At 50.2% G+C, this 12,223-nt stretch overlaps 1 protein-coding gene across 1 annotated transcript in view; it reads right to left on the reverse strand.

Moving 5' to 3' along the window:
• Positions 1-12,223, reverse strand: part of RAB8A (RAB8A, member RAS oncogene family) — a 26,223-nt gene extending 14,000 nt beyond the window's left edge. The window contains exons 1-5 of the mRNA XM_004688658.2: positions 11,744-12,223; positions 7,039-7,099; positions 5,161-5,221; positions 2,321-2,398; positions 809-898 (exon numbers count right to left, since the gene is read on the reverse strand). Of these exons, the coding sequence (XP_004688715.2) occupies positions 809-898; positions 2,321-2,398; positions 5,161-5,221; positions 7,039-7,099; positions 11,744-11,954 (501 nt within the window). The 5' untranslated portion in view covers positions 11,955-12,223. The remainder of the gene's footprint in view (positions 1-808; positions 899-2,320; positions 2,399-5,160; positions 5,222-7,038; positions 7,100-11,743) is intronic.

Here is a 12,223-nt window from a genome sequence, read left to right on the forward strand (position 1 = left end):
ATGTGGTATATATATACAATGGAATATTACTCAGCAACCAAGAAAGAGACACACATGTCTTTTGCAGCAACATGGATGGAGCTGGAAAAGATCATGCTTAGTGAGATAAGCCAGAAAGAGAAAGAAAAGTACCGGATGTTTTCACTCATAGCAGGATTATAATGGACCAGGTGAGAAAATAACAAAAATAATGAACAACCATATACCAGACATTTTGTGGGGGTGGAGTGAGGAATGGGATCAAAAACAGGGCGGTAGGGGGGAAATGCACGGGATTATGGTGATGGCATACGGGTGACTTGGTGATGGGAAACCCGCGGGGACTACAACTGAGATGGAAAAAAAAGTGTACAAAATGATGTAAAAATAAACTTATATAAAAAGAAAGTGCTAACTGAAAATGCTAAAAAAAAAATAAATAAATAAAATAAAAAATAAAGTGGGGCCTGTGGCTATGGATTTGACTTTCTACTGTTCTATGGAGCCACCAGCTGAAGGAGGGAAGAGCGAGCCTGGAGCCCGAAGAGTGTGTCTCACTCTTCCCATGACAAATGTCACATAGAAGCAACCCAACTGTCCCTGTTTGTCTGGTGATGCCTCTCATTCTAACACCCTCTCAGCCTTGGAGGTCAGGCACACAGCAGACCGTTCGATGCCCGTCAGGACTGTGAGGGATCCTTTCACAAGGCCAGCCTTTCTACTGGTGAACACCTAGGGCACTCGGGGGCAGGGCAAGGCTTTTCTCCATGCATGTAACCCTCAAACCCCCAGGTCCCTCTGTCCCAAAGGAACCAGATACCAGTCCCACCTTTTCTCCCCGTTCCTTGGAAACTTGTCTCTTGTCATTCACATCACACTTGTTCCCAAGGATCATCTTTTCGACGTCTGCAGAGGCATGCTAAGGGGGAGGGGAATCAGAGGTGGTGGTGAGAGATCAGACAGGCTATCTTGAGACCCATCCCTTGAAAGCACAGTGGTGGAGTCAGGGTTGCCAGGCATGACCCTGTACAGATGACAAGCTGAAGCTCAGAGGCTGAGGGGCCTGTCCCATGTCACATAGCTCAGGCTAGGGTGGAGTCCAGGCCTCTGCCCAAGTGCATGCTGTCTGGCTGCTGTGGACAGCTTCTCAACAGGCTGCCAGCTAAGTTCCTGTACCTGTGCCCAGGCTTCCAAGGGGTTGCAGGAGGTACCCCCACTTGCCTCCCTCCTTCCTTCCCCAGCTAGAGGCCCTGGCTGCTGTGCTGGGATCTTCAGCTCTGGCTCCAGTTTGCCTTCTTTGGGCTCCAGAAACAGGTTGTGCTGGGGTCTCGGTTTCCTGTTGCCATCAGTCCTGTGTGCTATGACATCCCCTTAGCTCCTTGCTTCCACCAAAGATGGCTTCTCCTAAATCTCCACCCTTCCTCCCCCAAGTCCTGGTGAAAGGGTCTGAACCTCTTGAAGGACTGGGGCTTTAGAAGGGACTCTACTTCAGAAGGAAGACCTCCTTCAATGTGGTCTTGGTGAACTGCACAGCAGATCCCTGCCTACTAGGAGACCCTTCTGCCTACTGGCGAAAAACAGCTTCCACAAGGCCCCAGAGATGCAGTCCCTCCTGCTGAGCCAGGCCACAGCCTCTTGGCAGTAAGTGCAGAGTCGTTGGGGAGGCAGTTGATGTGACTGCTCATAAATGTCTTTCAGGTTGTCCTGGTGTTCACTAAGCCCTGGGCAGGTGGTGACAGGGGCCCACGTTCCTGGGTGGGTGAAATCCATCAGCTGTGTGCCTCAGACCTAGAATCCCAGTCTGGTGAGTAATCAAAAGCTGCAGTTCCAATAACAACAAATCCTTGGGGGTGAGAGAGAGCTCTTTGGGAAGCAGAATGGTCTGGGCTGGAGATGTAGGGTGCCCCCTCCTCTTCCCTCCACAGTTCAAAGGTCTCCCTTTATGGCCAGCCAGCCATGATTTCAGTACTGCTGAACAGGGTAGCTCAAAGTACAACCTGATACCACCTCCCACAAGGACACACCCATTCTAGTACTTCCTCTTCTACACTACAAATGCTCACGGTGACCAAGTCTGGATCGCCGTCTCTTAAAACTGGGATATCTCCCAGACTGGACAGTCAGCTGGGGAGGCGACTCTCAGAGCCAATCTATGACAAACCAGGCTGGGGTGGTCTCTGGGTTCTAGTCCCATTCTGACTGTGTCCCCTGCTACAGGGCTCTGGGCAAGTTTCTTCTAGAAGTCTCTATGCTTCAGAGATCTTATAAACAGGACGTACCAACGAGGACCAGGGAGAATACAAATAGAGAGTTCCTATGCAGGGAAGGGCTACGGCCTTACCTCTTCGATGTTTCGGATCCAGTTCCGGATGTTGTCAAAGGACTTCTCATTGGTGATGTCATAGACCAGCATGATGCCCTGGGCAGGGAAACAGAGAACCACACTCTAGATAAGCTGCAAGCTCTCTGAGAGGTGTAGCAGGACGCGGTGACAGGGTCCCAACAAGTCACCTCCTCCACCAGCACTTCTCTAGCCTCAAGTAGCACTTGCGGTCCCACCAACCTCTGAACCTCACATCCTTAGTCCTCCACTCCCTCACCCACCACCAACCTCTGCCCCAGTCTCCGAAGTATGGGCAGCACTTGGGTGACCTACATCGCCCCACTACAGTGCCCACGATATGCGGGGGTACTATACAGCACAGTTTTGCTAAAGTCTCACAGGCACCGGTCAAGAGGTCCCTCCACCCTCATTCTGCAGATGGGAAAACCAAGGCTGCATCTGGAGTCTAGGTTCCTTCCTCCAGGTACAATTGGGTCTTAACCTGAGGTGGCCTGACTTAGGTACCTTCAAGCATGGGACCTGGCTACACTGAGACCACTCAGGTCCTATGTGTGAGCAACTACAAGTCCATGGGTCTTAAAAGACTGAGCCTCTGAGCCCATAATCTCACCATCACAATAAAGGGCAAGTAACTCTGTCTGATATAAGCAGCAACTGAGGCATGGAGCAGAAACTCTTAAGATTCAAGGCCAGGCAAGGCTCACTCTGTTTAAGTACCTCGTGCTAACTGATTGCAACAGTGGTGCACCAGCGCTGTGCTGAAGGAGCTGACGATGCCAGCTCCTGTTGGGAACCTCTCTGGGCTTTCCTCAAGATCTAGCAACACATGGGGCCGCTCTTTCAAGGTGCTGCTCAGGACATCCTTGAGGGCACCCAAGGAGCAATCCTGCAGTGCATCTAGAGCCACAGGACTCAGGCTCCGAGACTTATCGGCGCATCTGTGCAGTACCATTAGGGGAAAGAGAACTTCTGCCTCTTTAGCCAGGCACTGGCCCCTCTGAAGACCCAGCAATCCTACCAACCCACTAAGGTGGCACCATGTATCCAAGATCCCAAAGTCTCCAATTTTTATCTGTCAAGGGTGGCACAGCAGATGGGACACTTTATCAGAAAAAAGCAGCAGTCATGCACAATGGTACCAACTTAAGATGGTGCAGCCTGGCACACATCTGAGCTACTGGGGATGATTGCTGTACATGCAGCTTCACTGATGGAACTGTCCTTCAGTGACTAGCTGGAAAACGTGTGTCACCTTATTCTGGGTGCTCCTGAAACACCCCTCAGGGCACAAGTAACCATTTTCTGAGCACCTGGCTGGGACACTCGATGTACCCTAAATTATGATGGAGGCTATGTTCTCTGTGTATTCCCATAAGGTCACTGTGGGCTATCTGAATTGTGGCTGGTGCCATCAAGGGGACAGATTCCTTTCATTTAAATCCATACCTAACTGTTGGGGTATGCTGTCTCTGATTTTGCTGACTTGACCTAGAAGAACCAGATTCAAATCACAAGTTGCTAGTACCTTTTATACAAGTCTACAAGGATTCTGAACCACAATCATCTTGGAGCTGGACTTCTGATCAGGAACTGGCTGAGCGCAGGAGTGTTAGAAAGAGCGGGCTGTTACTGGCCCAGATTTTACCCTCCATGTGAACATAAGCAGATTTCAGGATGGCATTGAATCTTAGATTTAAAATAGGGGGTTATCTATGGTACCCATACTCAGGGAGGGGTTCATGGCCGACCTGGACAGAGTGCGTGATACAGGGAATAAAAGCTCAGTGAACAGGGCAGGGGTGGCTATCACAGCCCAGAGAAGGCTGGGGCCTACCTGAGGTCACACAGAAGCTCACCTAGTCACCTGATGCTCCTAGGCCCCTGCCTCACCAGAACCAAGCAAGGTGAGAGGAAAATTAGTAAGTAAATTTTAATGAGGAACATGAAGGTTGACTGTGTTTCCATTATGTTTCCAAAGCTGTGTGGGGTATTTTAAATACTTGATGCTTCCATCCATTTCTCCTGGGTACCAATATTCCCTGAGCTCCCACGATTCCCAGGGTCAGGGACCTGATTGTCACCAAGATGTGGCCCTGTAGAATTAAATGATGGGGTGTGTCAAGGAAAGGGCTGGATGTAGTAGGAGCCAGAAACGGGGACATGGCCCCGTTGGCACACAGTCCTACTCCTCCATCCACAATCCAGCAAGGTTATGGGACTTAGGTGGCCCAGGGCAACCCTCTGGCCCCTGAGCACCTCCTTCATACCTACCCCATGAAGTGAGTGTAGGGTGGGCTCATCCTAGGTCTCCCCCTCCAGATCTGGGCTGGACAAGGCACTCAGTAAATAGTTGAGGGATGACAAGCCAGATTTCCTATCACATCACCTCCCTCAAGTCTGGGCAACAGAAATAATGGCCAACAGCCCAGAGCAAGTCAGCTCCTGGACTGGCTTCAAATTTTCGGGAGCAAATTCCAGTGATGGATGTGAGCCATGTGAAAGTACCTAAATGTTGGGGCATGTCGTCTCTGATTTCGCTGACCTCACCTGGAAGAACCGGCTTCCTGTGTCTTCCTTCATTCCCAAAGAATTAGGTTTCCACTCTACTTAAACCCTGCATTGTCTCTGATGTCAGAAGGGGGTGTATGTGTACAGGGTGGAGCGGGGTACACGACCTATTCCTGGGACCAAGGATCCTGCTCCCCACTGCCTTCCCTCCTCAGGAGCCAAGCATGGGTGCTCCAGAAACATCCACACTTGTACATCCAGGACAGTGACAGGAATTTTGATTAAGGAAAAAAAAAAAAAGATGAAAACAGAATGAAGCCAATCCATACCATTGCTCCCCTGTAGTAGGCTGTTGTGATGGTCCGAAACCGCTCCTGGCCAGCCGTGTCCCTGGGGATAAAAAGAAGGGGCTGGGATGATGAGTGAGAATATGGGTGTTTACCTAGGATGCTGGGGTATCTTATAGGTCTGTTCCTCACTCACCCTCTGCTGTGGTGCAGCACCCCCATTTCCCTATCATTATAGAGAAGGATAGCCCAGAGCTACAAAAGCTGTATTTTCATTTTCTTAAGATTTCCTCAATGACATTTCCTTTTTTTGTTTACTTTACATTTTCTAGTTTACTTTACAAGAATAATTACTATAACATACAAAATATGTGCTCATTGTCTGTTTAGCAGTAAGGCTACTAGTAGCTATATATATTTGGGGAAGTCAGAAACTATACATGGATATCTGACTGCAAACGGGACAGATTAGCTAGCCCCTACATGGTTCAAAGGTCAACTGTGTATGCAAAACCCCTGGGTTTGCATGTGTAAGGCTGGTCTCATGGCTGGGGAGGAAGACAGTCGTAGCTAGTAGGCTGAGAGGGCAGAGCTTGCAGAGGCCCAACTACCAGGAAGTGAGGGGGAGAGACCTAGCTCATTGGTATGGAGGTGACAGCTGCATAAGACATGTTTGTGCCCTGCCCAGATGCAGGCACAGAGAGCAGCTAGCGTCTGGTGTAAGGAGGACCGAAGTGGTCAGCACGGAGCCAGGGCAAGACTCCTGTCCTTTGCCCAGCACACCCGCAGGGCTGTGTGTGTGGGTTGTACAGACCTTACTTGTGGCTAAGATGACTTTTTGATGCCGATAGCAGGTAACACTGGTCATGGTCATTTTATGCTTACTGTGGTCTTGGTCTAGAACTGTAAGAAAGTCACTAAACTTATCCAGACTGCTATCACAGGAGAAGCAGGAACACAGGAGGAAAAGAAAGTGAAACTCCTGCCTGTTGGGACGGTTTCGCTGTGGACTTCGGCACTGAGGCTGCTGGGGTGCCAACAAGCTGCAAGTGGAGGAACTTTTATGGTCTGTAATTTACAAGGTGCCCAGAATGGCTACTGAGCACAGTGGGATCAATGAGGCACTGGGCCTCACCCGGCTTTTGAACGAAGGCAAACACACAAGTGAATATCACCTGAAGCCAGAAGGCCCAAGCAGCAAGCTGGGGCAGAGCTCAAGCTCCAAGACTTGAAGCGGGGAGCTGTGGCCCATCTCCCAGCACCCCTGATACCTACTTTCTGTGGGATGGAAAGGTCGTGCCACACTTCCAAATGTGATGCCCCTTTCTTCTGCTCAGGGCGTGTGTTTCCCTGCAGGGTGGGACTTTGTTGCCTCTGATCAGCTGCCTGCCCTGTGAGCTGGACAGCAGTCAGTGATGGGTCACACTTCTCTCATTTTCTGTGGCTCGGGGAAGTCAGGCCCAGGTTAATGGGGTAGAAATAGCTCGCACAGGTGGCCTAGCTTCATTTATTTTTAGTTCTAGGGTTTCAGGTCTTTGCTCTAGGAAGCAAGGTCTAGGCTTCCCCAGGAGAAAAAGAGGAAGCAAGACAGACCTTCAGAAAGCTGAGAGGCTCAAAAAGCAAGGCCTGCTGAAGCACCTCTCGCCCAGCGGCCTATACTGCTGTTCAAAGCAGGCTGCTCTGAAGCCCAGATCCAGTCTGTGCCCACACTGGAATGCTGAGCTCCCTGGGACTGCTGGCTGTGTCACCAGAAGGTGCTGGCAAAACTCTGGAGCGCAGACACAAGGAGCTTCAGAAGAAAGCACGATGTCTTTGTGCTGTTCAGAGGAGAGAAGTGGGAGGCCAGGGAGGGACGGCCATGCCAGGGGCTCTGGCTCCAAGTGCTCTGTGAAGGGGCTGACAAAGATCAACAACTCTTACCATATCTGTAGCTTAATTCTCTTGCCATCGAGTTCTATGGTTCTAATTTTAAAGTCAATTCCTGAAGGGAAAAAAAAGGGAAATGAAGTTACACCACCATTAGCTCATGTCTCAAGTTGGATCTAAGATGACCACTGTCAACCTGTGGATGTTAACAGCCATGGCAGGTTTGGGAAGACCTACCTGGCACTGGACATATGGGATCTGGAGGCACCTGGAGAAGGGCCTCATCTTATGGAAGGGGAAGCTGAGGCTCAGAGGGCAGCCAGGAGCTGCCCAGAGTGAAGGTGTGGCTAGCAGAGCAGGTGGATAGGCCAGCTGGCCAAAGTCTCCTCCTCTGTTCTCCCCATAGGCGGCCTCACAGAGCCATAGTTCCCCACTTCCTGCCACCCCACCCCAGACTCTCCCAGCACACAGGGCACCAAGACGGTGTGCTTGGGAATCCCATTTTTGCAAATGCCGCTTCTTATCTGCGGAGCCCCTTCTCTGCCCACCTGTCACACTTGTGCTTCTTTAAGACCCCCTGGAAGGTGACCTCCAAAAGCCTTCCAGACTGGCCCTCCTCTCCCACTCACCAGCTTTAGTTCCCTAGGCCCAGAGCAACTTGGTGTCCTTGGTTGCTCCCTAGGGTCCACTATTGCACCCTCAGTCCCTTTCCAGCTTCAAAACACAAACTCAGCCTATCATAAACCTCCACTCGAAACCTTCCAGTGTGTCAACAGATGAATGGATGAACTCAACGTAGTCCATTACACAGGGACTATCACTCAGCCATGAAAAGGAGTGAAGCCCTGATACACGCACAATGTGGTTAAATACTGAAAATATGCTAAGAGAAATCAGACATAGAGAACAGAGTATGTGATCCCATTTATATGAAATGAGCTGTTTGGTAAGTTATAGCTCTATAACCGCCCTCTCATCATCCTTTCCAGTGAATCCCCCACCCCCACTATAAAGCCAAACAGTTGCCGGAGTGCTCGAATGTACTGCCTAACCTAGCCACCCCTTAGCACCCAATGCTCATGCTTTTCTCTCTGGCCACAAGGCCCATGTGTCTGTTGCCTAAACATCCAAGGCATGTCTGGCCTCAGGGTTTTGAGGTTGGCTCTTCCTGCTCTTGGAATGATCGTCCTTCCATTGCTACCTGGCTCTCTCAGATCCCTGTTCCCAGTCACCTCCTCAGGGAACCTTCCTGATTCACCATATTTCATTCTACTTATTTTCTTCACCCACTTACCCCCAACATTTTAAGTATGTTTACTTGCACCATGAATGTATGAGTAAAATGCACTGATCTGAATAGTCTATATGGAGCTAAACCTAGTCTTTGGTCCTGGGAGCTTGTTCTAAATCTTGGCCCGTGAAGCCTTAAAGGTCAGGCCTGGCTTGACTTCTCAGAACCCATGATGGGATGCTGCTTCCATCTGGTCTGCCAAGGCTGTCCCTGATACCACAGGGACTGCCACCCCATATTCTGCCTGCTAGAATATCAGCTCCATAAGCAGGTACCCATGTCTCACTCAGTGACTGAGCCAGCAGAGGCTGGATATGAATTTGCCAGATGCTTCCTGTCCTGCACATACACCCTCATTTCTACTTCCTGATTCATCCAAGTGATCTCTGCAGTCCCTGCACTGAGAGGAATGTCTGGTACAAAGCAGACAATTCAAAGAATGCATAAAGATGAATGAAAGAACTGTGAGAATGAGAACGAGCTCTGTGGGTCCCTATGTGTGTTACTTGGTTTGTCTCACTGAGGGAAATGAATGGGGATCTAAAGAGGCTGCAGGAGCAGAGTCAGACTGGGGTGAACTGATTCCAGGGAGTCACAGAGCCAAGTTTACACCACAAATGGTCGATGGAGCTTATGCCAATGAGAAGAGGCTCTGGCAAGAAATAACCTAGGCTGAAAATGAACAGCCACTTACTTAATCTATACTTCATCTATAAAGGAAACCCAGGAGTACAGTCAATGCAAACACAGAACTGCCTTTATGTATTAATTTGTATGTCCAGACTAAGAAGATCTGTGACAGCTCTTCCTAAAACATCTCCTGCTTCTGTCATGGACCCGCAGGGAAATGTGAAACTAAGGAGCTCTGTTCAATCAACAGAGCCCAGTGCATCAATTTCCCCCATCCACCTCCTAGGTTTTATTAATATACCAAATTTAATTAGGAAGTATAAACTTTATGAGACCCAAGAGTTATAAGGCCACAATGTCAAGGTCAGGGTGAATAAAACCTTCCTACGGGCCTGGGCCCTCCCTGGTGGCACAGCGGGTTAAAGCACAGAACTGAGAAGCTAAAGCCACTATAGCATGAGCTCGATCCCCACCCTGGAGGTGATCCATATGGCACAGCAGACCTTTCCTGACCTGCCCGCTGCTCCCCTCAGCAGCACACTTCATCAGTGGGTCTGTTCTGCTCCCCACTCTGTCTCTGGCGAAGCCTCTCACTGCCCTTGCACCTCTGGCCTGTATCCCAGTTCTGTATACATAAATAAATAAACCTTAAAAGCAAACAAACAAACAAACAGGCCCTCCCTGGTGGCGCAGCAGGTTAAAGCACAGCACAGGGAAGCTTAAGCCACTTCCGCATGAGTTCGAATCCCATCTGCCCGGGAGGAGATCCACATGGCGCAGCAGACCTCTCCTGGCCCGCCCGCTGCTCCCCTCAGCAGTGTGCTTCGTTGATCTGCCTGTTCTGCTCCCCACTCTGTCTCTGGTGAATCCTTTCACCCTCCGCATCTCTGACCTGCACCCTAGTTCTGTATGAATAAATAAATAAATCTTAAAAAAACAAAAAAACAAACAACTTTCCTAGAAGACAGAGGCCTGCAGAGGCATTATGGCTATGGCCCTAATGAAAAGAATACTAGGTTGGGAGGGAGGGATTTTGGGTTCAGGTGCCTCCTCCACCTCACGGGGTGACCTTGCCCAAGTCACATCCTCATGTGCAAATGGAAATCAGCCTCTTCAGATCCCTGCACTACTGCATTGGTTTTTTTTTTTTGGTCAAGAATTGGAAAACAACCCCCTGAAATGATGCCACTAGAGATGTGCTGAAGTTTCTGATCCTGGGAAATTGAGGTCTGGGTTGGGAGAGCCACAGACCCTTCCATAGCATTAGAGGTTAACATCACTTCCTGACTGGTGGGGATGCAAGTGTTAGCCCAACACCTGACCTTGAAGTCGCTACAGGAATTATTCTGCTTCCTTTAAATGGCTTCAGTGGTGACAACTCCTTACACATCAAATAGTTCCTATTCTCAACCATCCAGAGCACCTTCCTAACGTGAAGAACGGGGCTCAGTGAGATGAAGTGCTTTTTCAAGGATAAACAGCACCCAGAAACCAGACAAAACAATTACCAGTCCAAATCTCTCTACTCTAAACCTGGTATATTATTGTTTTACAAAGGGTTGCCCCTGCAGGAGAGAATAGACAGATCATCAGGGGGTTCAGGGATAGAGTGTGACTGGGTTTAAGTTACACAGGGGGAAGCAAAGCCTATTCCTTAGGTTTTTTTTTTTTTTACCCAGGGGATTTGGAATCAACTCCTGGATTTGGTGACTTCTCCTACTTCCTCAATCCAGAGCAAAGCTGCACAGCTCACATAGATCAGTGTTACTCACAGGTCAAACCTTATCATGTGGGCAGTGGTTGATTTTGTGGCATGGGGAGAAATCAGCTCCACTTTTGTGGATGACAGACTTGAGAAGCAACAACACAATTCTGTTCCACCACAGTGTAGGCTGGCTCTCTGGTAAAAGCTGTTATGCAGACAACTAGTATTCTGGGCTTTGAGATGGGAAGTCAGGATATTTGTGACAGTGGTTGATTTAAGCTTCTCATATTGAAGCTTTTCTCTGGTATCTCCTTGGGGACAAAAGGTCCTGGGGCAGGCAGCTGTCACCATCACTGTTATCCTTGAGTGGATGGAAATCAGGGCTGGGCAGGGTTTTGGTCTCTCTCTGACTATTCCTTCTAGAGGAAATCTGCCTACATGTGAAGAAAGGGAGAGGGGTCCAACCCCTAAACACTCCATAGCAATGTGCAGGAGAGTCTAGGTTAGAGTTCTGGCTCCAAGATGGATCAGCTGTGCTTGTTTGGGCTGTAGGCTCACTTTCACCTCTTTTGGTCTGTTGAGCCTTGAGTTTTGGGTTCAAATCCCGTCCTCACCACCTGCAGACTGTATACCCTTGGGCGATTCTCTCACCACCCTGAACATCAAATCCCGCATCCGTGAATTGTAATTGGAACAGCACCTAACACAGAAGACCGAGATAAATGCACGTAAAGTGCCCTGCACACGGCAAATACCCAGTAAGGTCATATATTCAATAAGGTCAGAGGCTTTTTCCCAAGGCCAGTTCTCCATGCATACATCCACTTCTGTAATATGGGCCCTTCCAAAGGATCTCTTTGAGGGTTGTTTTAAGGACATAACGAGATGTCCAGTCCAAAACTCCCTGACTAGCAGGCCGAGAAGTGGGCCTCAGTCTCCACATCTGAGAAATGGGCACTTGCTCCTCCCCTCCTCCCCCAAGGCCCCGGACCACCCGAACCGCGAAGGGAGCAGCTGTTCTTCTTCCCTTCGGCCTCCTGGACCCTCTCAGACTCCTTAGTCCGTACAACCCAGTCGCTCCCTCAGTCCCAGACCCGGCCTTCGGCGCCATGGTCGCTCCCGGGCCCCGCTACCTATTGTGGAGATGAAAGTGGAGTTGAAGGCGTCCTCGGAGAAGCGGAACAGGACACAGGTCTTCCCCACCCCCGAGTCCCCGATCAGCAGCAGCTTGAACAGGTAATCGTAGGTCTTCGCCATATTACACTCTCTCTCCGACGGGAAGTGCGGCCAGCGCCTCACCACTGGCCGCCCGCCCCGTCTATCAGGGACGAATCCACGCTTCATTGGCTGTCGGCTCGCAGCGCGTCACCGAGGCCTATGCCCGCCCCCGTGCCCCGCCCGTCGCGCGGAAACCTGGGCCAGGGGCGAGCGGAGCGCGAAGCCGGAAGCGACCCGAGCATGCTTGTCATTGGTCGGCGCTCGAGACAGGGCGCACTGCAATTGGCCAACCGCGAGGAGTAGGGGCTTCAAATGAAGACCAGGGTCGGGGGTGTGGAATTCTTGTCCCCGCCTTCTTCTCCACCTCCAATCTTGGGGGGCTCCACCCCGCCCCT

Source organism: Condylura cristata, unplaced genomic scaffold (genome assembly GCF_000260355.1).
Source record: "Condylura cristata isolate star-nosed mole 26May11 unplaced genomic scaffold, ConCri1.0 scaffold00024, whole genome shotgun sequence".
Lineage (NCBI taxonomy): Eukaryota > Metazoa > Chordata > Mammalia > Eulipotyphla > Talpidae > Condylura > Condylura cristata.